We start from the raw sequence: 26,066 nt of genomic DNA, 5'->3' as shown, positions 1-26,066 counted from the left end.
TTTTCGCTCATCGTACAGTGATCTTCAACTAGGGAAGTACGCTCGGACCGTTGTTCGTTGGCGTCTTCGATCTGATGTGAGACCTCAAATCCGTAGGACAGAAGTTCGTCTTTCGCTGACAAGTGTTTTTTCTACTGCCTGTGAATGTATATGTAGTAGAAGCTGGTCTGAACAAGTCTCTGATAGGTATTCTACAATACGGATGTCATCTGAGGTTATTGTGCGCAGTGATGGAATAACATGGAATAAGCGCATCACGTTACTTCTATTTAGATTTACTTCATTGCCATCTGGGAATATATTTTCAATCCAAACTTTTCTAGTCACATTTTTTGTAACTGGGTTTTTTTCAAAACTTACTTGCTGTTCTTGAGCGGAGTTTTTTGACCTTTGCACTTGAGTTACTCTTGGATTTAGCGCTATGTTTGAATGATTTCTTTTATGAGACTCTGCCTTTGGTTCGGTTGTCAGCTTCCTCGAGGCGGATTTTGGGGCTATGGTACAGTCAGCCTTACCATATTTGTTTGATTCATTTTGCTTTTGTTCGTTCTGCAACCGCAGGGCGAATGAATATATGGGGCAGTAACAGGAATCATATCTTGCACATTTGTTCCCCGGGCATTCTCGTTTTCATCCCTTGCAGCGTCGTTGTCTTCGTCGATCGAATAGGTTGACCAATCTCCGAGGTCAGAAGACTTTTACCGACTCCACTGTTTTTGTTTCTGAGTCCAGCCTTATTCGTTTTTTGGGGTTTTTCTCCTGTTGAGCAGTCGATCGTTCGTTCTTCTTCGGCATTCCCTGAAGATTGAGTTTATCTAAGGCGGTTGCTTGAGTCTTATCAGGGAGAGCTCGTTGGAAAAGGCCTAGTTTACTTGGTGTCGACAAATTTCGTATAAACTGTTTAGTTTTAGCAGGATTTTGCTTTCTCTGTCGTTTTTCACAGCTGGCTTCTGATTGTTAGTAACCTCAAATGTTTTTTTGGAGATCTCTAGAGTCTTTGCGTTGCCCAAAAAAATATCAAAGGTATTACAATGTTTTCCTTTTGTGATATTTTGCACTGGCGTTTTCGGGCTCACAGAAATGGGGCTTTCCTCCACTATCACGATGGGCGGAATCTGGTCCTGAGGTTTGTTTCCCGACTCAACGAAGACTGCTGGAGCGGCAGCTGAAACTAGGGCTTTTTCAGCTACTGCCTGCGCCGGCTGTGCGGGCCGCTGAGTCATGGAACTCGTCGCCTCTCGTGGAGTGCCTGTTTGAACTGCATTTACTGCATTTACATTTACTAAAATATTGACATCCATGTGCATTAGGGCAGATAGATGGGTCATTCAAACAATTTTTGTCAAGGTGGCGAAACCATTTCATGCATTCAAGAATGGCCTCCATGAGGTTGTCTGACTTGGTATGCTCTCTCATTGCCATGCCGCTTAATCTATGTCGCCATTGGAGAGATAAGTTTGCCTCCGTTTCGTTTTTCTGCTCTAACAATTCCAAACCGTGAGTTAAATTAGGCAATTTATTGTCCAAGTTTGCCATTATTGCCCCTTGATCTCTTATGGATTCATTCAGAGATTCATACAATTTTACAAATGGCAACAATGCCAAAGACATTGCAGCTAACACGTTGTTATGTATTTGAATAGATGCGGCCACTGAAATGTTTTCCTTTGAAGCACTTTCCACGTTATGCTCTTTATGTGGCTGTTCAATGTGTGGCTGATTCGATGAACCGCTGTTCGAGACTGCTGAGTAGGCTCCATTATTTTGTGACATTTCCGATGTCGATTCATTGCAATGATGGTGCAATGGTACGTTTAAAGAGCTTCTTATCCCCTGAGCGCTTGCATTGGCTCTCATGTTGTTTGTCTGTGGGGTACTTGTTCTTTCTCTGTTTGTCAATCGACGTACCTCTGTAGTGTTTACATTGTTTGAAGATGAACTCAAAACCACATCACCCAGCACTGATTTGGTTGGGAGTGAAAAGCTGTTCACTAGTTTGTCTTTTATTTGCAAAAAGTCATCGGTCTGACGTTTAGTCAAACGCGCTTCCCTCAACAGCATCAGAGCTTGCTTTTAGTTGCGCAGACGTCTGAGTTTGATTGTGTTCCAAGACTCCGGTTTTTGCTTTCAGTGTGTCAGGTACGACAACGTTTGGTGCCTCCCTCTTGGATGTAAGGGGATTGGCTCTGTGAGGGCCGACGGCTCCGCGTCCCATAGACATTCGAGTATCACTCAATTCCCAGCTTGGATTGTCATGCGCGTTCCAGTTTGCAGCTGCAGGTGCATGAATGATTGGAAGCGCCTCGTCCAGGCGACTGGGAAAGCAAACACCGTCTGTTTTTGATTAAATGGCACTGGAGATTGTTTGCTCACGCAGGAGCAGGGCAAGGTCGAAGTATCAGCGGATGGAATCAAGCCATAATCGGCTGAATGTATTGTAGATTGACTTGCTGCCGCTGAATCGACCTGCATCGACGGTCGACACACTTCAAGACCCGCAAGGCATTTCTTTTGTATGTCATGGAGCTGAGGATTGAACGACACTTCCCTTTGTTCTATGGCATTTGAAGGAACAAGTATTTCAAGTAGTTTGGTGTCCGTGACATCGAACGGAGATTGAAACAGCGAAGGATCGATAGTAATGTTATTTGGAGGACCACATCTTCTGTACTCTGTCTCGTCCGCATTCAACAATGTGGACATCAGCAGCATCCCAAAGCAAGACCTTGTGTGAAGCTTCAGGTAAGATAGGTGCATCAGTTGTTACTACAGACGAGACTTGTGCCACAGCATGCGTCTCGACATGTACTTGTTGTGTGAATAATGGAGTCCATGCCTGTGTTATGACCGCCTCCTTCAAACTGGGTATTAAAGAGCCTGATGCAAGCGATTGTAGAGAAGGCACAGGTAGTGCCACTGATGTCTGCGTGCAAGTTGCCAATGACATAACATCGCTTACCTCGTCAAATATTTCAGGGGAAGCTATTAGACGGAGTGCTCTGGGCAGTTTCGACTGCCGTCGCTCGAACAGCGTCTTTAGCCTCGTCTGAGGGCCTGGTGCAGTCATTTTTCCACTAATTCCGGACTTCTTGGTAGTCGCCAGATCTTTTGCCGTCAGAGGCGGACTGGGCAGACTGGGACTCTACGGGACTCCGCGTGGCGCTTCGCACCTGTAACACCCTTTTTAGGGTGGAGTCAACCAGTTTAAAGGGCCAGAAAGGTTAAGTTCACCAAACAGTCTGTAGCAGCAGCTCCTCACAGCATAGAATCCTGGGCAGACTGGGACTCCACGGGACGTGGAATATGTTGGAGGAACATCCAGTCGAAAGAACGTTGCCAGTTGATAAGTAACTTGTTCTTCTACCTAACGGAACATGCAGTCACTTTGGTCCAAAGGTCCTGCCATAGTGTTCATCAGAATTCCCTTTTTGTGCATTCTGTGACCAAATTTTGGGGCCTGAAAACTCCCCCCACACGTCTTTTTTGGTTCTTTGATAATTGTCCTCTCGGGCACCACATTTCTACCCGTGTGTGTTTCACTATATATTGTTTTTTTGCGAATAGGTTGTTGGTAGCTGTGCATTCATTTTGGCTTTATGAAGGGTGCAAGCCATTTTACTGTATTGGTAGCCATTGGGGGTACGTTTGTGCATGTTTTAAAATTTTTCCATTTTTGTTTATAAATCTACACACTAGACTCAAAATTCTAGCCCTGACCATGTTGCCTCTTTGTAAGTCCATTGTTGGAGTGATTTCCTTCACCTGGAAGTACCCCAGCACATTTTACTCAACTGTCTTTTTTTAAAATATAATTTTCCTGAGTGTGAACGACCCTTTTTCCACTCACTCATTCTTTTACTATGTATTTGGCAACCCTTTTTTTTCTTTTTTTAAAAAAAAATCTCTTTTGATATTTTATGGAGTTATGCTTCTGTCTTTTCTGGCTTCTACATTTTACTATTGCAGCATATGCCACTTTCTGTAACCAGGGCAGGGAGTCGCCCTTTTGTCCCTACTCTATTTTATTTTGTGAAATAAGCACCCCACCCACCTTATGTGAAGTGCTGAGGGGAAACCTTTCAGTAACCTTTAGTTACTGTTATCATTTCATCTGACAGGCTGGTGGCAGTGTACCTTTTTGCACAACTTATTTGAACTTCTAAAGCAGGCTGTCTTCGCAGGGGTGGGCGAGTCACCATTTGCCTAAAATAGTGGCTGTACTTTTTTAAGCCCTGTTCATGGTGACTTGTTCTTACTTGTGCCGCTTTCTACCTTCCTGGGTGGGGGAGGTCTAGATGGGTCTTTTGTCTTTGGTGGGCTTCCCTTAGAAAAGCCGCCAAGGCTCTGAGTGCCTGAAAGTACGGGAAGTGGGAAAGGTAACCAAAACTCCCTCCCTTGTCCTGCTCTGTAACTGCCTGGAACCAGTTTGAACCGGGATACTGGCTGTCCTGGGACATCCACCTCACTAGATTTGCATGAATGGTTTGAAAGTTGATTGGCGGGCTCAGCTAGTTTTCTTGCATAAAAGGCGATGCTCCTTTTGCAGTGCTATGTCTTGTGAAATGCAGATCTGGCTGAAAGAAACCTTTTGGGAATCCTTCAGGGCCTGCAGTGACCATTTTCCACTCCTAGCTGTCCCCTTGGCTGAGTCGTTGACTAGAAACGAAGACCAGTCTGGACAACTGTCGCTGTCCCGAAGCCTCTGAAGGGCTCCAACGTCACAGTGCTGCGAAGATCCAATGCTGAACGTCCCACTGCTAAAGTGCATCAGTCTGTTGCCTCCAAAGTTCCTTCTTCAGCCATCCAGGCCAAGAAACCCAACCAGAGACAACTGTCTCCTCACTGTGGGGACCAACCTGCTGCACCAACCTGTTCATTGATGAGGTACTGTCTCGAGCCTAGGTACTTAGCTTGGTCTTGGTTCGTTGTTCTGGTGTTCTTGGACGGATGTAGTTAAGCTGTTACTTGCACCACCCTCCAGGGCACTATGGATTCCATTGGGGTGAACAATCCATTTCTCTAAATTGCCAAAACTAAGTATTACTTTTTTTTTTAAACTGTTTTTTGACTTAAGTTCTGCTGTTTAGTTTGTACAATCTAACAGCTTTTTCCACCAATTATTCCCAAAACAGCATCAATTAACAATCAGACGAGTCTACAGCATTGGTTGGATCGATTGTGTTTTTGATAACAAATAGGATATATACGGATCCCATGTTTTTGGTCCTGCAGAGCGGTGTACAGTAGCACAGTATTCTGCTTCAACTTCATGGCAATACAAGATAGCAGACTTCCAATGATCATGCCTAGATGGACATCCCCTTCGCCGGACCATGGTAACATTCCTGCTCGCTAGCACCAGAAGGAGACAAGAGACGTCCAACATGCCCAGCTGATTCATTTGTATACCCCAGGAGAGCAATTAAAGGAGAATGAATCATGTGCTTACCAATTATCTCACTAATTATGCTAAACACTTGTGTCCAATAATCATATATCGGCGAACATTTGACATGATAAATGTATAAAGCCAGCCGGAGACAACCCGCAATGTGAACTTTCATCCCGAAACCTCTGGGGAAAACTGTAAGCAGGCCTACTGGGGTGAAAAAGAACTGATGCAGGAATTTACAGTGTATTATCTTATATCTATTATTGAGTGCTACCTTTTTAGTTGAGCACAATAGTGCAACATTCTCTGGGACAGTGATACATAGAGATTCCTCCCATTTCTATTGTGCATTCTCAGTCCGCTTTATTATCTATAATTTTTGCGTATAAACTTTAAACCAACTTCCCATTGCCCTCTCAGGCGATCATACCATAAGGAATATGTGCAACAGCCGGCGCCACCGGAAAGGATAGGAACGGTTTCTTTTAAACCTTTCTTAAGCCGAAAATATAGAAACAAGTCGAGTGAAGTAGTACCACTCAGGAGTTTAATCAAATCTACTGTGAGAAATTGTCCTAAGGGAAATAAATATTGCCTTTGGGTAATACCCAATTTAACCATGCATTGAATATAAGCCTTTTCAGCAGTTAGTGGGATCCCAGGGACATGTACAACGGGTAAAAGAGGAGAGTACAGTACATTATAGCGTGACTTGTAACTCATGGCAACGAATTGAGTTAAAGTGCCCTTTACTCTATTTGTAGCTCTAACCATACCCCGCGTCGAAATATCCCATCTCCCAAAGTTTGCTGAAACAAATTCAACTGGTCTGGAACCAGAATCGTAGAGAATGTTTTATAGACGTCTACTGTATAGCCGTCTGGACTTGGGGCTTTCCCTGATAGCATTATGGAACTCATGAGCAGTGATGGGGCTACCCAACCACTCCTTTTCACCCTGACTAAACAATGCAGTGCTATCTGATCCAGATACTTAAGTATCAGAGACTGTTTCGTCACAGCCTTGGAAGAATATAAATTGCAATAGTACCCCAGCAGAGCCTGAGTGATTTCATCATCCCTATGTTGCAAAGCTCCTGCACGATTTATTATAGCTGTAATGTGGGATCTAGCAGTCTCGACTCTCCTCATATTGGCATACAGATGTTTGCCTGTACAAAATGTCACCTTTCTATCAGCGCCCTCTGAAATTCCCTAGTTCTTTATGAAATTGCATCTGTATAAAAGGCTTGGTGGGAAACCCACTTCCACTACTGCCCTACTCAGCACTGATTGTTGTAAGTTCTAAGTATTCCAGCCTCTTTGGCCATGCATTCCCTACGGAGAACACATTTGAAGGCCTCCTAAAGTACAGCATGAGAGGCAACATTCCCCTTGTTTTTTTGTATGAAATTGATAATACTCCCCCTGGATACATGGCCGAAACACTGCACCTGAAAGGCTCTCATTTTTGAAGAACCAACGATTGCCTCCTTTTTTCATACCAGGGATAGCCATACTAACAGTTGCAGGTGCATGATCTGACAATATACGAGCCATAATGGTGCATTCTGTAACCCAACCTGCACCACTTTCTTAGACCAGTATATAATCTAGTCTGGAAGCTGATTAGTGTACTGCCGATATGTATGTGTAACCATTTGTGTTTATGATGGTCCCTCCAGACATCCACAAGTTCACTGGAGGAGCAAATCTGTTGAAGCGTCGGCATAGCTTTAGAGAATGATTTATGTATCCCCACAGTTCTGTCCATGTCTGGGTCCAGAACTGCATTAAAATCACCCACCCAGGTTAGCTGAATACTTCAGTAATTCTGCGTCAACCTGAGTCTAGGGTGTCAGTCTTTGGTCCATAATAATTGACCATCATAACAACTTGGCCCTGTAGTACACCAGTAACAATCGGCACCCTTTCCCCCGAGTCTTTCCCCATGTCAATAAAGTGAAACCCTGATGCCCCACGCACAGCAATGCAGACGCCCCTAGAGTATTGGGAAAAGGAGGAAAAATACCTGCAACTACTCCAGGACTTGGTGAATTTGGTTTCGTCCGTGGGGGGAGAGGCGAGCAAGAAAGCAACATCAACATGGTGTCTGCATGTATTACAATACTTTCTGTGATTTCGAGGGGCGATTAAGACCACGGATATTCCATGTCGTACAATGTACCCGGTCAGTCATCATTGGGAACCGAAAAGTTTAATCGCAGAACCAATCTATGAACACATCGTACCCACCCCCAAACAGAAGCATACTGATAAAGCGACTCAACAACTACCCCATCCTTCAGTGGTCAAACTGCCCACAACTCTGCTGAAAGTGTGAGGTCATAGATGACATAGGCCATTTACGGCTACGTATAGTGTTTTCTGTGAACACTTACATTACTGTGAGTGATTCCATGCGCTGTACTTGCTAGCTTTCCGACTTTGCAAGAGAGCAGACTGTTCGTACTGAAAGGAAAAAATTCCTACATTATCTTTTGTTGTTATAACCAAGTGTTACTTGCATAGCAGCATGTTCTTACAGTTTAAGATAACCCTTTCCTGGTACAAGCAGAACAGACAACATTTTGATTGCGCTTTGGCCAGCCTGTACAAGACTGTAATAACAATGAGCTCATTTCTTTGCAACAGCAAACTCGGCACTCTTGTGCAGTGATTTCTTGCAGCTCCAAATAGGAGAATTTGGAAGATGGAGTAAGAGCATAAAACAAAATGGGAAAAGGCTAACCTGAATAAATGCATTTTCAGAGGAGTCATCAGGCTTCTTCTGCTCGTTGACTTTTGTGTATTATTCGAGATGTCCAAAAAACCACAAGCGTCTTCCGGGGCCTGGAAGAACATTCCCCGACCATTAAGTTCAACACGGAGCTTTGCCGGAAAAAGCATTGCCTACTTTAATCCTTTCTCTGAGTCTCTTCTTGACTATAAATGTTCTCCAAGAGGCTTAAAGCTTGTTGGATAAGTCTGGGAAGAGACGGTTCTGATCACCTTTTATAAGTAAGGGTTCCCTTCTCCCTTGCACGACAAAATGCGCAGTCTGTTTCTATAGTTAGGCATGCTGGCTATTATCAGTCTAGTCATTGCAACCAGACCTAGACCTGGTGGCTTTCCTCTTGGAACATGGGCCCGCTCAACTACAAATGCTGACGAGAAGCACTCTTGGCCCAGCAACATGTACAGGATGGATTCCGCGAAGAGCTCCATGGATCCGGAAGTTGGCCGATTCGGTGCCCCCAACCCACCATTCTTAGATTATTCCGCCTAGATCTAGATTCAAAGTCATGTTTATCTGAGTTTTTAATTGTTTTTTTTAAATCGGGGTCATAGTCTTGAAGCAACTGTAGTGTTGTTTTCGAGTGTAGAGAGACGAGTTTTGGCTTCATCCAGCCTATCACTTTGCTTGCTTATTCAGCTGGACTTGCATATGGTCTACCTTACAAGTCAAGGTATCAGGTTTACCATGCATTAAGTTGAGACCTGCCTGCAACTGCTTGACTTGATATCCTTCCTAGGGCCTGAAGGGGGATTGAGTGAGCGAGGAATCCTTTCCCACTTCTGTACCCGAATAAATCACAGGCGTTTGAGTGCCTTGGGAAGGGGGTCGCGAAGGGGACTGTTTTTCCCATCTTTCTCTGGCACCACACTTGTGAAACCCGGCTGGCAATGTTGAAGCCTGATGCAGTACCAGGCTTGCTAAATGTTCAGGGCATCTACTATGATCAGTTTGTTATTAAAACTTCTTTTTATTGCATTTCAACAATCGGACAATAGGCATTACACAACAGTAAAGAAAAAAAGCAGAAAGTATACTTTCATCTTGCTCTGTGCGCTCATGGGTTACATAATCACCCAGTGTTTAGCCAGTGTCCTGCGATTATTGCCAGTCACCTTGCACACATTTCTGGCGCCCACCTCCAAACCAATGCAGCCCCCATGTGCCCAGTCGTATCCGGCATTGTCTGGGCTTTAGTCCTCCACTTAACAAAATACAACCAAACTTTGCAAGCTTCCTCCTCTGCCCCTCCGGCTCCTAGTCCTCATCTCAACCGATGCCCAATCCCATTCCCACTCTGTCTGCTGCTTCCCTCCTTGTCCTCTCGCTGATTGCAGGGTGGCATGTCATCCGGGGGGTGCAAATATAATTTGGACTAGTGTGTTCTATGCCGCAACATCCTTAATGACCTCCTTTTTGCCCCGGTACACCACCCTATGCCACACCACTGTTTCGGCCTCTGTCCATTTCTTTGGCTCCCCACCATGCCTCTCTATTCAGGGGTCCTTCTGCTGACTTCCACGCTAGTGCAATCCTAATTTTGGCCAAGACACAGATGAGAATTCATCTTGGGTAGGTGTGCTTCCGTACGCCGCCGCGGGAACAACATCAGCAGGCATGCCTCAGGTGGCCACTCATGCATATTGATCCCTCCCCTTGTGACCGTGCCCGCTATATCTTGCTAAAAGGACCTGGTCACTGGGCATGACCAGAACTCGTGTAGCATACCTGCCGTGTCGCTTGCACATCTTTGCTCTCCAGGGCAGGCAATCTGGCGTTCCTTGACACATTTCGTGTATTGATCAATGCTTTTGCCCATTCCCCATCTCTGAAGGGTTGTCCAACGTCTTCCTCCCACCTGGCTCTTTCCCCGAGTTCTGGCGTGCTGCGTGAGTCCAGTATCATGTCATATTTTGGAGATCACATGTCCCCCTTCTGCAAAGTCATAAAATGTGTCCAGCATGGCGTCTCCCTCCTTGCACTTCTTTATTCCCAGCCATCTGTCCTCAGCTGTTTTAATCAGTCTGTGGTATGTCAAAAGCCGGCCTCTGGGGATGTCATTTCTTTCAGTTCAGGGAAACCCACCCATGCGCCATCTTGGTACAAATCTCCCAGACTTATCACATTCGGCTTCCAGTGGAGCCTGAAGCTGCGGACCTCCCCTTGACTTCTCCCACAGATTGCCGTCAGGGGTATATTGTTAGAGTTCAGGTCCTGCTTTCCTACCATCTTTCACAGTCTGCGCCATAGTCTCTGTCCCATTGTTATTAGTGCAGGTGTCTCTTGCAAACTAGCATCTTCCACCCAGAGGGACCTCCTTTGAGTATTACGGTCTGCCTTTACCCTGCAATAGCACAGCATCCAGCAAGCCTTCGTCATCCAGCCAGGTCATGAACTGCAGTTGACCTGCTAGGTAATGCGGTTCAAAATGCAGCAGCCTTAACCCCCATCCCCCCCGTTAACCCATACCTCTTTGTGGTCCCTGGTCAGTGTGCCCAGCAAGATCTTGCACCTCTTGACCCCCCCGCCCCCCCAAAGGTAAATCCCCTTACCAGTGAATCAAGGCTACGGAAGAACAGCCGTGGTATGTTCATGGGGTATAGTCACAAAATGATACAATGGGCGTGGCAGCACCACCATCTTGAGTAGCGCCACTTGGCCCATCATTGACAATGGTAGCCTCTGCCAGAACTCCATCTTCTCTGGGTTGCCGCATATAGTGAAACCACATGCGTGGTGCTGACCACCGGTATGCCCGCTTATTAGAATTCTGCCTAAGGAAGGCTGCCAGGGGTACCAGCGCTAAGATAAACCGCATGGGGGAGAGAGGACGCCCCTGCTTGGTTCCCTTTGCCAATTCCAATGCCTCTCAGCTATATTTCCCCGTCCTCACCCGGTCCATCGGTCTCTTGTATAACCGGTGCACACACCACAAAGTGCTTCAAGATGGTGTGCAGCCACTCCCATCTCAGAGTCAAATGCTTTTATTGCACCCAAAGAAGCCACTCATCCCACTGGTCTCGTCTTTTAGTTCCAGGATGTTTTCCTGCCAGGAACATAGCCTGCCTGGTATGGGTGCACCAGGGCATTGATCACGCTATGCAGCCTGTTTGCTAGTAGCGCAGTCAGGATTTTAAACTCCTGGTTTATAGAGAGCGGTCTCTCGGAGCTACATTCGAGCTGCGATGTGCCAGGTTTAAGTTTCAGCACTATAATAGACTCTGACTTGCTGGCAGCAATCCCGCCCGAAATGCTGCTTTTAGCATCTGCAGGTGATTCGGTGCCAGTTTGCCCCATAATCAGTTTAATTCTATCGGGATGCTGTCTGCCCCTGGTGTTTTATAGTCTTCAATTGCTTCTCAGTAAGTGGTGTGGCCGAATCTAAGGGACTTGTCCGCGGCTGAAAGTACTGCAGGCAAATCATTCACATGAGAAAGTTGCGAACTGCCAAAAGTTTGCACCTTTCTCATGCGAGAACACATACACAATACACCCATAACATCCCCCACCCAAACCCTCAGCACACCCCCACCCCCAACATAAACAAACAGTTCCCTTCCACTTCCGTGTTTGGGAACTGGCGCAGCAGGGTCCCTTTTTTTTTTTTTTTTTTTAACGGAAGGTTGCGGGGGTGTCCCCCCGAAACCCCCGTTCACTATACCATGAAGTATAGTGAGCAGGGTGATGCAGTGGACACCCCAGCAGCCCCTGTTTTTTTTTTTTTTCTTTTTCTTCAATGCTACCACCGAAGATTCGAACTTTCGGTGTTCGAACCATTGGTGGTATCATTTTTAGAATTTTTGGTCAATGCGACCATTTTTTTTCCGGTAATTTCGACCTAAACTGTGCAGCCAGTATCTCGGCTTGTTCTTGCTGTAATCGTGGCAGCACTATAATCTGACAGGGCCTCATCTCTTTCTCCAGCGTTTCTCTCCTCTTCTGTACTATATAACTGTTCATGGAGCTAATCATTCCCCTCTTCTCCTCAGCACAACATAGGCAGGCCAATACTCTCCCAGGCTTGTCCCCGCTTTCATTGAGTCTCTCCGTACTTGGTGTAATTGTGTTTACCCAACCGCTCCCAGTCCGCGGTAATGCCTGTCTAAGCTTGGTGAGTTGTTTCTCACACCCTATAGGTTGTTCCGTCCTTTATCCCAATGCCTCCATCGGTGCCTCTATATTAGCAATGCTGCGCAGCAGGTCTTTGTTAATGCCCCTCCGCCCCCTACCTATTTTACCCATTGCCTCGCCTCTCATCACTAACTTAAAGGTTTCCCGCAGGGTCCCCGTGCTTTCGATGCTCCCAGAGTTCTGGGCGAAAAACTCCTCAATCTTCTCCCCCATGTGGGCCCTGACCTGCTCCACCAGCAATGCTTCTTCACTTCGTTTCCACGTCGGGATTGGGGGTCTACACGCAGCTCTACGCCATTTCACGACCAGAAGTGCATTGTTAAAACAGGATCCTCGACAAATTTGCCTAATGAGTCAGTGCATGTAAGCATGTAGTCTGTGTCTATGCACCTTGTGCAGATTTGAATACTGGGAGTAGACCCTCTTGTCCCCATGTAGCTGCCTCCCGATGGCTCTTAACCAGTGGTGCCTGTTTCCTGTACCTCTCATCTGATCTGTCCAGTTCAGGGTCAAGTGTGCAGTTCAAATCCCCTCCCCACCCCTCCATATCCACAGGGCACCTTTATTTGGTGCCAATCTGGGACATAATGACCTAAAGAATGCGTTAGTATTGTGATTGGGGGGGACGGGAGTATATGTATTGATAATGCAGATCTCCCGCTGCTCCTGGAACCAATGCAGTACAACCATCCTACCCTCATTGTCACGCTTACATTCCAGTAGCTTACAGGGCACTGAAGGGGCCACCCATAGAAGTGTGCCCCTAGCGACGCAGAATAAGGTGAACCATATGCCTGTATTCCTCCCTTCTTGATTGCTTGATGATCGTGGCTGGCCTGGCTGCGGTGAGATGTCTCCTGTAGGAGGGCTGTGTGCACCCCTTTACCCCTCAGATGTGTGTGCACCCTGTTCCCTTTAACATAGATATTGAGCCCCCTGAAATTCTGGGAGAGGACTTCAATGTTGCTCATCTCAGTCATTTGTTTCCTGTTACCCCAGGCATCCCACTTGCCCTGCCCCATCTACCCCCTCTCCTGGACTCCCACCCGCAGGCCTGGTCAGCAACCAACCCCTGTCCAGTTCTGGATCCTCCTCCTTTCTGTGCAACCCAGTCTCCCCACCTCCACCTATAGATTCCCCAACTTATGTGCGCCCTATGCAGCTTCACAATAGCACAGGCCTTGTGGCGAGTCAGCATGTTTCTTAACTCAACTTTAAGCCCTGAACATCCCAACAGCCCAACGGCTCTTGGCTCTTTCGGGTTCCGCTTCTTTTCACATTCAAATGGTACTTTGCTTCCTCTCGAGCCAGTCTTGCGTGCAGCAGCTGGGTGCCTCTAACTTGCACCCCAAATAACTCTAAGGTTAAAAAGAGGATGGTGGTAACAACAAAGCCTCTCACATCGCTGATTCAGAGACAGCCTGTCGCAGTCTCAGCCTACCTGTAAAGTATCCCCCCCACCTCTGCCATGTGTAGTACTTTTTCTGATGCTTGTGAATCTGCATAGAATCACATGATGTTCATATAGTACGACATCTAGTTGTAATCGCAGAGTATTGCATCTTGTCTTTCGAGGATCGAAAGCGGACGTCGACATGGGCTGCCTGTAACACTATCCTTAACGTGACGTGTAGTGTACCCAAAATCCCTCACGCGTTGAGGTCCCTCAGATAGATTTTTTTTCTGCACAGCTAGCGGGTCACTTTATCCAGAGCTCGTAAAATTGCAAACTAATTTTTTTGTCCCCGACCTCCGGTCATTTTTATATATTCGTCTCCTTCATCAGCGACTACCACCGCGGAAGACAACCCCTGACTTCAACGGCTGGTTCTCTGGTCGACCCTCGTCGACTGCGTGGCTTTGGCCCTCCGGCCAGGCCTACACAGTAGGGAGAGTGGGGTCCGGGGTTCGATTTCTTTTCAAGAATGTATTTCCTTCTCCCCTCCTTTTCCCTTCTGGTTTTGCTGTCGCTATAAACCTGAACTATGGACAGGACACCTTTTTTAAATTTTGCCCTTCTTGTAAAGTCAATTACAAGGACATGCACCGCAGGTGCAATAAGTGTCTCTCTCGATCACCACAAGGCGTCCTGTCGGTTTTGCCAGCTCTTAGGTCCAAAGTCGATTAAAGAACGGCAATTTAAACAATGGGCGGCCTACGCCATGATGCAGGCACCACTGCTGAAGGCGCCAAGAGTGACAAGGAATTGAGCGACTGCTGTGGCTCTGATACGGATGCCGTAGACCTAGCAGCAGAGCGGCCATGTTCTGCGTCGTCCGTCCCTGGCCCCGGCAGGTGGGCCACCGGTTCTGCTATGGGGAGTGTACACCCCGGCGACGGAGATGCGCACACTCTACTCAAAGGTAAATAAACAACCCCCCCCCCCCGAACAGCCTCGACTGACTCGTCGGGACTGTCAAAGACGCCAACGGGTACGCCGGTTTTCTTCGACGGAACCCACCGATCCTCACGGTCGGCCGCCCTCCCTGCAATCGCCTAGGCGGCATGCCCTCCACAGTTCATAGGAGCGTCAAGACGGCTCTTAAGGGCGCGCAGACGCAGAAAGTTCTGTCTGCGTCAAACTACGGCGAGGCCGCTAGAACAGCCGAAACCCCTGCCAGACACACCCAACATCTGCGAGAGCCTTGCGAATATCGTTTCGGGGGCTAATGAGCCCAAAAACTGGTTGAGGGACACGTCCACACGCCGAGAAAGGCAGGAAGACTATTCTGAAGGTAAGCCCCGAGACAAAAGGGCGAGACGCTCCCGTTTGGCTAGGGAGTTGGTGTCAAGTTGGTAATTTCTCTGTGCTTTAATTTTGGCAATTGAAAATCTACAACCCACCCGCTGCTGCTGCATTGGTTACGGGAAACATTGGCAGCTCATTACAGCATGGGGAACGAGCGAGATCTGCCCCATTAATTCTACAAGAATGTGCTGCCGGGAGTTTCAGCGCGGCATCAGCTGTGTTAAAAACACACCCCCAACACCCTTGCAGCGTAAGCCCTGAGACGAAAGGGCGAGACGCTCCTGTTTGGTTGTTTGGCGACAGCGTTCTGCGTGCAAATGCAAAGATGGCCCAATACGAGATGGAAAAGTGAAATGAGGAGGAGATTTTTGTACTGGAGCCTGTGAAACCAAGACTTATCCAAGGTGTTAGGCAGAAACCTGTGCAGTTCCCTTAGGGACCACTGCAAAAGATTTAAGACTACAGGTGTTTGGCAGTAAACCCACTTGGTAGCAGTCTGTAACACACAGATTCACTTAGTAGCTGTGGCTGAGCAGTCAGACCTCCCTCAAGAAGAGTTGGGCAGTATGCAGAGTATACACAATAGGTACAGGGACACAGTAGTACAAACAAACACTGACCAGAGCTTTGGTGTAAAAGTATATAATTATTTATTTAAAAAACACACTTGTAGTTTACACTAGCAAAAACGAGGTAAGTAAATTCAACACACAGTCACTATCATACCTCAATATCAACCTATTCACTTATTAGAGAAGTTTTGGTGAGAAACACCACTTATTTTCAGACAGAGGTGAGCGCTTAACATAAGATGACACTCTAATAAGTTGTAAAGAAAGGGAGGGGAAAAAGGCAGAGTTAAGGAAGCACACAGGTTTCAATACTTTTACAAAGAACCACAGTAAGGCAGGATAGGCAGAGTTCTACTGGGGAGCAAGGAAGTCCATTGCAAGGCCCCCTCTTGGAGAGAGCAAGCAGAAGGGGTCCAGGTTCACACAGTGGGGTTATGCCCAAAGACACAGTACCTTAAGTGTGAAGGGAGCTCCAGCAGGGGCAGTTGTTCCTGGCAGCAGGTGCAAGTCGGTGTTTCGTCCAGAGGAAGAAGAGGTCTCGCCGTGGAGGAAAGATGAAGGTCGTTGCACTGCCAGGGAAGAAACCAGCTGCAGAGTCCTCCGGTTAAAAGGTACTACCCTTCTCTTCGCGGTAGTGGTAACCCGTGGTATTCCGGTTGCCATGGTGCTTGGAGCGGGCAAGGCGGCCACGAGATGCTCTGGGAAGGTGAAAAGAAGGCAAAACTAGTTATCCCCACCATTCAAAGGAAGAAGACTCTCCGGACTGGAGATCTCCTCTGTCGTCGGGAAAAGTGGTGAGACGGTTCAGCAGGGCTTCACCGGTGGTGTCGTCGTTGCAGGTCGCCTCAGCTTCTCCCTCCTCGGATTCTTAGGTCCTGTGGCGACTTCTGAAGTTCCAGTCCCCAAAGCCCTGCTTTTATGCAGCACACCCCCATTCACTCAGCCTAGCTGTCAATCAAACATGCTAAGTGGTGAGCCGGCCGGCTCACCACTTGGGCCAATCACACAAGAGTGCGACTTGAGTTACCAAGGTAACTCAGTCCAGGGTGCCTAAATCCCCTCCCACACCCTGTGTGGTACCCAGACAGAGTGGCACCACTTTTGGAGGCTTCTGTGGAGAAGCCCGCCAAAAAGTGGAACAAAGGGCTCGACTTGGGTTGGAGTCACAGAAGAGAACACAAACACCATATTAGAATCGAGTTCTGGCAAAAAATACCAACCGGTGAATTAATATTAAATAAACCGGCGGTATGTTCGAGGCTATAAGAATTAAATAAAGTTTGTAGCCTCGAACAATGGGAAAATCCCATAGATATATATTTGCGGTCGAATATAAAAAGTATCCACTGCCACCAGCCAAAACTCGATCAGGGTGGGACGGAGACGTGCCCCTTCGAACATACCCCGGGGCAATCGAATTGCCCCGACCAGTACGTCCACATTATGATGGTTTGTACTGGTTTCTGTTCATAATTTGGGACTAGCAAAGCCAATGGTGACTTTACATGCCCTCGGAGAAAGTAGTCAGTCCCAGGGTATGGAGTCTATGTTGGGGGGGGGGGTCGCTACGACACCCCTGGGTTACGGCACGGAGGGTGCTGTGTAACCCACATCAAAACAAGACATGAGACCCTATGGAGTAAAAGACCCCATAAAACACATGAAAGTTAAAGGTACACCTCAAATCATGTTTAAGAGTGGGAGCAAAAGAATCTCACTCTTAGCAGGAGAGAAAAAAATAAACCCCAAAAAATCCAGCAAAGCTGCTGGGGGACTCACTAGGTTTGGGAAATTAGCCTTACAGAGAATTCTCCCTAACACAAGGAGCCATTGAACAACGGTGAACAGTTCGGAATAGTTTTTCGTTACCACGTCCTGGACAATTTAAGTTGAAAGGCGCTGTTACTTAGCGTAACTGTAAACAACCGCAGAGGGACCGCTGTATGCCTATATTTCAGTGCCTGTCTAGAGCAGGAGGACAATTCCGAAGTGGTTACTGGCAAAGTTGCATCTAAGTAAGTTTTTAAGTCAAAACTGAGATTATGTACTTGCGAAGCACATTGACGTTGGATAAGGCAAACGCCATGAAAGTGGACGGATTGTACTTAGTAGACCCAATGTTGGAAGTCTCTTCTATGGCCATATCAGCTGTAATTCCCCTTCCTATCATCGGCTCGGTAATAACTCAGGCCCAAGTCCACACCAAAGCACTACACTTTCAGCACAGGGAAGGAGAGGGAGAGCGGAATGCTCAGTCTGTCTTGGTTCAGCACTGGCAACGCGGGCTGGAATATACAGTAACTACTACGAAAATACGAAGAAAAAAAATGAAAACATTTTGGAAGAAAGAGGAACAAAAGTTTGAATGATGTGGATGGTGATTCAGACACCCCATGGGTGGCGCCATATATTTCACAAACTCCTTCCTCAAACAGAGGCCCATCCTTCCTCTGAGATTAATGACGAACTCAGTGACTTCGAACAATGGAATTGGAAATCTGTCGTTTACTCAGTCAGATGTACCTCTGATGAAAGATGTGTTAGGAAGGTTCTCGGCAAAGGAAGGCCCTTCACACGTAGGGTCCCCCGCAGATAGACTATCCTAACGGGGGCAACCTGAAGAGACTGAATTTTATACTGAACTCCCTAGTCTGTGTTTGAACTACTTAAGTCAGAAGTACAGTCTCAAGCAGGTATACTCCTAGAGTTAACAAATGAGACAACAAAATGCAAAACTACATTGGTGGGTTTGGGTTCTGCCATTAACACCAACATAATTCCACCTTTGACAGAAAGGAGACTCGAATTGACCAAGAAAGGTCTAGATATATCCTTGATACAGAATGCAGCAACTATCAAAACAAAGACTGAAGATGAGGAATAGCCTCTTGGAGGCAATCCTGCTCTTGAAAATGAAGCCTCTTCCGCAGGGAGAGGGATCAGAGGGTGGCCCTGTCTCAAACCAATACTTTGATACTCCTCTCTCTGAATCCACGCTGGAGGAATTTCGGAGATTGGCAAACATAGGAGATGAAGAGATCGTAGTATTGGCAGAAAATCTTCCCATGTGATCCGATGTACACTGGTAAAGGATATGGACTCAAGTTTACCCTGGAAACTGGTAATCTGTCAGTTAGAGGTTGAAGGAAATTAAGAAAGCGACAAGTTGGGGGGGGGGGGGGGTGGGAAGATCAAGAACCTCTCATCCAAGATTGAAGAGAAATCATAAAAAAATCAAGTCTCAAAAGAAGGGACCATCAACAGTAAAAGATCAGCGAGTGGGGACATGCTCAAAGTCACTCACCATGCATCAATGCACATCAGAAGATAAACCTGAAGCAACAAGGGTGAGTATTGGCCTCCGAACAGACATGAGGAGTGGCCTGGAAACTGCCCAAATAAAATCAAGGGAGTCAAAATAAGTTATTGTCATCAGAAACCAAGGGCACTGGGCAGAGCACCATATCGTTAACTTCAAAGCACTCAGGAGGAAGTCTTTCATGCAAAACACAAAATGGGCCCCAATATTTCTGCAGAAGAAAACCCTGTCGTTACAGCAGAAAAATGAGTAAGACCCAGGCTTCGCATACTGGAGCCAACTTAAAACTTGCCCCAATTTTCCTCTCGACAGGTAGAAGAGATGCAAAAAAAAACCTTGGCTGGGTCAGTAAATCTAGTGCCTGCTCCGACATTAAATCTAGATCAAGATAGTCCGCCTCAAACAGCCAGTAGAAAGAATGGGCAGTGGAAATATTCAACAATTACCAGGGTCGGATTGGCCCCTCGGCCTTTCGGCCCATTGCCGTGCCAATGTCGTCCCTAGGGAGTTGGGGCTGGTTTCTGGCCATGCCTGGGCCGGTTTCTGGCCATGCCTGGGCCCGTTTGAAAAAAGAAAATGAAAAAAATGTTCCCTTTTTTTTTCCCCTCAAAAATCCTTTCATCCTTCTTAGGTCGATAAATGAGTACCAACACAGGTTGGGTGATATTGTATGCATATTTTTTCTATAAAAAAGAGCTTAAACTTAAGTACTATACAATAACAGATTATCATTTGGCCTTGTCACTTTAGGGTGGGGGTCAAATGACATCACTTCCGGTGATGTAATCAGAGGTCAAGGGTCATGAGGCGAGGGGTGGGCCACTTTTTTGAGGCGACCGGTGGGCCACTTTATTTTTTGGTGACTGGTCCTATTTCTTGTCCCAGTCCGACCCTGACCATTACTACTCATTTAACTCAAGAGGGTTGCAGTGTTTTACCATCAGCAAGTGAACTGTCAGTTGTATCGATCGCAACAGAAGATATCAATGACTTGGCTATCCCAAGGTTCTGGTTAAGGCTTTTAATACATCTCTGAATAGATCAGTGATCCTGGAGATTTTCAAAAAAGTTAACAATCTATACTTATTTTCCTCAAGTGACATTGAGAATGTAATAGTAACCCTAGCGCAAGACCCTCATTTCGTTGAATTGGCCCTCACCTCAACGAGAGCCAATTCAGCTATTCTGAATGAATCGAAGGAGCTAGAGTTACAGGGTTTGCAGGTTTGCATCAACCAGTCAAGGGACAGTGCTCAAGTTCTCCCTCAGAGTAGAGTGGCAACAAAGGTCAAATTTCAAGGGGGAGTGGAGAACCTCAAGCTGGGGAATCAAATAATAAAGATGGGATTTAACTGGCCAGAAATCACAGGAAAATGCCCTAACTCTCCTGCCCGAAATTCTCTCCCAGGTTCTGCAGAAACTGAGTAGGAACACCGGAGCTTTAGAAGAAAGGGTCTGAATTTAGTGAGTTGGAACACGCGGGGCTGCAGTACTTTTAAAGCCAGGGGTATGAGAGATTACCTGTTTGAATTCAGCATCATAGTACTACTGCAGGAAACTTGGTTGGTAAACCCTATTAAAGTCGAAGGCTTCACAATGTTTTGTTTACCACCCTCACAAAAAGCAAAAGGGAGACCCTCAGGTGGTCTCCTGATGGCTTTTAAAAAATCAAGTAAGTCACTCTGATTTTTATGAATACTAATGGAATCCAGGCCTGTAAAGTACATTTAAATGGTGAGTTCTCCGATCCAATTTGGGTGATCATTCATGTTTTCTGGAACCCCGCCTGCTCAGAACTCTATTCTTTTATCACAATACTGGCTTCCCTGCTGGAAACAATCAAAATGGAACCTGGGGGACTCATAGTTGGTAGCTGGGGACCGTAATACAGAGTGTGTTCAGTCTTGGAGGGCGTTTGGAAGAATTCTCATAAATGTGCCATTTCCTCCCACCTTAGAGCCCTCCAGCTCTTTTGCTAAACTTTGGGACTTTGAACTTCTTAATTCTGTTTGTTTTCTGTGTTTCTTACTTTGGTTATGGAGTTTAAACAACTCCATAGGCATCATCTTTTCATTTGTCACACAGCACCCTCAGTGCAGTGGCACTTGGAAGCCTTTCAGGCTTTCCCACCGTTTAAATACCTTCTCTGGGATAAACTACTGTTTCCCAGATTAAGTAAAATGAAATTGACTTTAATAGTATTTACAAATTCCTAGACCCAGCACACCCTATCTTACAATAGTGCTGGAGGGTTACCTAGTATCCCCTATGTCTAGAAACTCATGTAGCAGTCAAATGCTAGCCTTTCCTCTCGAAATGGCTGGTGGCAGTGGTTTTGCAACGAACTACCATGATTTTTCCCGACCGCGAACACTGATAGCGTTAAATCGCGGGAGCCATGTTATTCAAGATGCCGTCTGAGACTTCTTTGTGTTAAACAGGTCCCGGTCTTCTTTTTTCACCATTTCTTTTTGGAAAGGTCCTTCTAGAGTTTGTCTCTGCGCGCCAAACTATGTTTGGTCCCTTTGTTCCTTTGCCTTTGGCGGGCTTCAGAAGTGAAGACCGCCTCTGGCGCCTAAGTGTCTGGGATGGGCAGGAAGTGAGGGAGGTGCCTGAAACTCCCTGTGCTTAGTTTCCTAGGAGACCCAAATGCACTCTGTGGTGATTGACTGGCTGACTGTCTGGCAAGGACAGCCACCCTGCTGGGTGAGTGACAGCTAGGCTGGAATGAATGGGAGAGAACTGAATTAAAGGAGAGTCTCTTGGCTTGGAAGACAGTCGACCACTGGAATGAAAGAACCGAAGACTAGCTTGAAGAGGACGGCTGCTGCAACTCCTGCACCATTGGTTTATCCGGTGAAGCCCTGCTGCAGGTCCGAATCGCCAAGTTCCACTCGACAGAGAAGCCCTGCAAGGATGACTTCTCCCTTTGAGTTGGTGGGACCAATCAACTAGACACTAAGCCACCTGGATACCAATCTCGGAGCTGGTTGTATTTTCCTCAGTGCTGCAGGAAACCGAATAACCAGGGAGAGGTTCACCAGCTTGTGTGCTTGACTACAGCTACCGGAATTGAAGATTTTCCAGTTGCCAGCTTTTTGACCAGTCTCAGTGCAGGAGTCCCCCGACATCCTCCCTCTTGTCCCCACGACTGAGGCCCAGGAACAGCGGGATCTGCAGGAACTGCCTGGAACAGAAGTCAGCAGCTGCATCTTTTTCTTCATTGAAAGGTACTGTGAAATCAGAGTACTTACCTCTCGCGGTGAAAGTGCTTGAAACTTTCCCAACTCACAGGCCTAATCCGCTTGTGACCCAAAATATGATTCTTCTTGTTACAAACTATTCCTAAGAACTTTTGCAGAGATTTTTCTGTTTATCTACCAGAACTGCTTTTATCCTATCCAAGACTTTAGCCCATTGACTTTGGCCTATCCTATTGAATTGACTCTTCTGGTGAACTCTAAATATTTGCACTGTCTAAGAATAACTGTAACCTTTCATGTTCTAAAAATCTTTGCCTTTTACTCCTTGAAAAGTATTTCAGAAATAGTGTTGAAGTGTATTTGTGCGTGATCTATAATTGCCTCCTTCTTATGAATGTTTTATAACTGACAGATAAATCCATAGGTATTTATCAAAGAAACCTTGAGTGTAAGAGTTTACTTGAAGACTTGTGATTGTATACCTCTGTGTAACATCATTACTGCTCACATTCCCCTCTTGAGATGAGCCTGGCTGCTCAGCCCCGCTACCAAAACTGTGTAGTACAGACTTAAACCAAAGGTTGGTTTTGCTTAAACCTGTAGTCCTAGTTGTGTGTAGTGGTCCCAAAGGGCACTGCATACAAACTTTGCCTAACAGTGTATTGTGTGGTAATGCTCTTATTGGGTGTAGTATGTTAAACAGTGTCTGTTGGCCACTCTTATCCCTTGTGTAGGCTTGACTGGTCTGCCCAATTAACCTCTGGGAGATTCCCAAATCCAAGGAAACGGCCCATAACCCAGGTTGGGTCTTTCTTTGCCTTACATATGGGGCATTGGAAAATCTACTGTTGGTTTCTGTGTCATTACTAAACAGAACCTTGTAGCAATTAAAGCTGTCAGAGGTTGTTTTTTAATGCAATCCACATTAAGAAAGTAAAGTGAAGACTCTAAACTACAAAAGTGAGCCCTGTAAAATGGTATTACCCAAATTGAACTTGTACAATGACCTTTTGCACAATTGACTGAATTATAGTGGTTCTAGTTGACCTTCTGCACAATTGACCTTTATATTTTATTTATTTTATATATGTATTTGATTGGTTTTGGATTATAAATGTTATAAGAGGATTGGGTGAGGGGTTGCAGGGTTTTTTGGATTGGGTGGGAGTTTGCAGTGGGGGGGGGGGGGGTCCCCCCTGCATATATGTCCTAATAAGCCTTCTAAATTAGGTCAATTCTCCCGAGGTCAATTGGGAAAAGGTCAATTAGTATACAGCCCTGTAAAATGTTTTGTTGGGGCCTGACATCCATGAAAGAGCCATTGCTGGATACATTTTTGCCTTTCTTTTCCACTTTAATCCTTTGTACATTGGAGAATAAAGGCAAACACTCAGTAACTTGATCAGCCAATACTACCTGCTGTCTTCATTTTTTAAAACATTTTTGTTTTTGTCTGCACTGGTAATTTCACCTTAATCATGTGTAACCTAGATGAAAATTAATTTGATTATTGGACCTGATTTGCTGTTGGGGAGGGGGGGCTCAATCACCTCACAAAAGCCTCACAGGTGTTCAACTAAATGATAATCACTTTGAAAGAGATGTGCTGTACATAAGTGTTTCTTCTGTTTTAGCGGCTGACAAACTTATCAAAATTTGGGGAGCCTTTGATGGGAAATTTGAAAAAACTATATCTGGTCATAAACTGGTAAGAACGTTGTTTTATTTTTATGTAGACTTTTGCCTTTTACAATTGCCCTGTTTTTGTCCTGTTTGCCTATTTACCTATTTTTTAATTTCTAGGTAAGTGCGTGTGCAACTGTCATCTCTTGAATGGCATCGTCAAACATTCCATGTGTCGATCATCTTCTGGGAGGCACATTTTTTTTTTTTTGCTTCCCTAGTTAAATGTTATAATGGAACCCCTAAATATCTGCTCTAGTTTATTTCTGTGGTGTACTCTGCGATTCTGATTTTGAAGTGGCAGTTTCTTTCTTTATACTTGTTGAAGTTGGGTGTAATTTCTCTAGGTTGTTTCCATTCCCAATGGGTCTTTTATTACAGGAGTAAAAATATCTCAACTGAAACACTGTTAACTGTAATCTATACTTTATACCTAGTAATGCATTTAAGTTTAAATTAAAATTATGCTTTGGAAGGGATTTTCAAAACCAGCCTTGTGGGAGGGTTCTGTTTACTGCACCTTTCCTTCCATTTTAATGGACCCCCAAACTTTTTGCTTACATTTATTATCCTGACCTGTACTTTTTACTTCACTACTGTTTTTCTCATCTGTTATGGGGAAACTGACATGTCCTTTAGGCTGTCTGTACTGGGAAACCTTCCCTTAGCCTTGATACTGTTACAAATTTTCAAATGTTTGCATCACTTTGGTAACTTTATCATTGTTTAATGCATCTTACAACATCTTGCCCTAGACTAACACTCAAAGGATTTTTGGTTACTCTAGGTGTATTAAATGGACAAGCTGGTGGCAGCAGTGACTTTTTACCATTTCTTTGGTGCTTTTCGTGTTCGCCTTACTGCATTTACATAATTTGGCTACTAACAGTGGCTAGTGACCAAACATGGCCATGCCACAACGTTTTTTCGTTTGTGCTTTGGCCATATAGTCTTTTAGCCTTCTTCCTGGCCTTAGAATCCAGGAAAATGCTTATATGGATTCTAGTACCCAGGAAAGCCGAGGCTTTTGGATGACTACTGGAGGGGCTATATGTGTTTGCTGACAGGACGTGGGCTGGAACTGTCTGGTCCACTCCACAAACTGGTTTCAGTGTGCCCGAGTGTTCTGATGGGACTACTCCTGGGGGGGGGGGGTGTGTGTGTGTGTGTGTGTGTGTGTGTGTGTGTGTGTGTGGGGCTAGTTCTGCTATTGGCTAGTGGGAGTTTCGGCTCTTACCTGGATTTTGGGATAAGTTGTCCCCTACACCCACTCTAGAGAGATCCTGGAGAAACCTAAAGAAGCTAAGACTTCTGTCCAGCTGTGAGACCCTGAGGTTTGAAGGTGGCTTGGGGTTTGGCAAGATTGAATGCAGTACCCTGTGGGAGAATGCGCCAGCCTTGTTCTCTTGGCAATAGTTAACAAAACCTTTGGTATACGCATGTACTACACAAGTTGGTAGAGTGACTGAGCAGCCAGGCTTATCTCAAGAGGGGTCAATGTGAGCTGTAGGGTTGTAACCTATCCAAATAACACTTATATTCAAGGTTTCTTGATTAAACAATTATTTAAGGCTGTTTGAATAAGCCTTCTTTAGAAGGGAGCAAATATATGTAACACAATAATATACTTCAAAACTACACACACACTCAGTTTCAATAAATCAGTAGATGCCCATTTGGGATGGCACACAGACACTTCCTATACCCTGAGGTGACTTAAATAACTAGGACACTGGACATTGATATCACTGGTACATTTAGAGCAATTCTGAGTTTAGTGTCAAAAGGAAAAGAGGGGGGAAAGAAAACAATAGTTCACAAATATTCTTAAGCAGGTAAGTACTTTTTGAACCCTCCAATGCAAAGTAAATTAACACTTTACTGGTGTATAGTTAAAGCAGAAAGTGAAGTCGGAGGTAAGAATACTCTTTCAGGGAGCTAGGACAGCCTATGTTAGTTGAGCAAAAGTCTAGGTGAGCTGAAGCACTTCTTGCAGGTAGGTACAAAAAAGTCTTTCACAATCTTTTAGAGGTCTTTGCAGAATATGAAATCACTGTCGGGACACAAGTTGGGAGGCGTGTGAGGGGCAACCCTGCAAGGGCAACTAAGACAAGTCTCAACTGAGCGCTAGCAAAAGCTATACAACAAGAGGTAAGCAACCCCTTAGTTTTACAGTACCTTTGATTTGAAGAAATTGGTTCCAGCTGGCTTCTGTTCCAGT

The 26,066-nt window shown here is 45.7% G+C and overlaps 1 protein-coding gene across 1 annotated transcript in view; it reads left to right on the top strand.

Annotated features, from left to right (window-relative positions):
- WDR5 (WD repeat domain 5) overlaps nucleotides 1-26,066 on the top strand; it is a 433,335-nt gene that overhangs the window by 88,309 nt on the left and 318,960 nt on the right. The window contains exon 4 of the mRNA XM_069609613.1: nucleotides 23,797-23,870. Within this exon, the coding sequence (XP_069465714.1) occupies nucleotides 23,797-23,870 (74 nt within the window). The remainder of the gene's footprint in view (nucleotides 1-23,796; nucleotides 23,871-26,066) is intronic.

Source organism: Ambystoma mexicanum, chromosome 8 (genome assembly GCF_040938575.1).
Source record: "Ambystoma mexicanum isolate Mex_15411 chromosome 8, UKY_AmexF1_1, whole genome shotgun sequence".
In the NCBI taxonomy this organism is placed as follows: domain Eukaryota; kingdom Metazoa; phylum Chordata; class Amphibia; order Caudata; family Ambystomatidae; genus Ambystoma; species Ambystoma mexicanum.
Note: the sequence above shows the minus strand (reverse complement) of the source record. Positions and strands in the feature narration are given on the sequence as shown.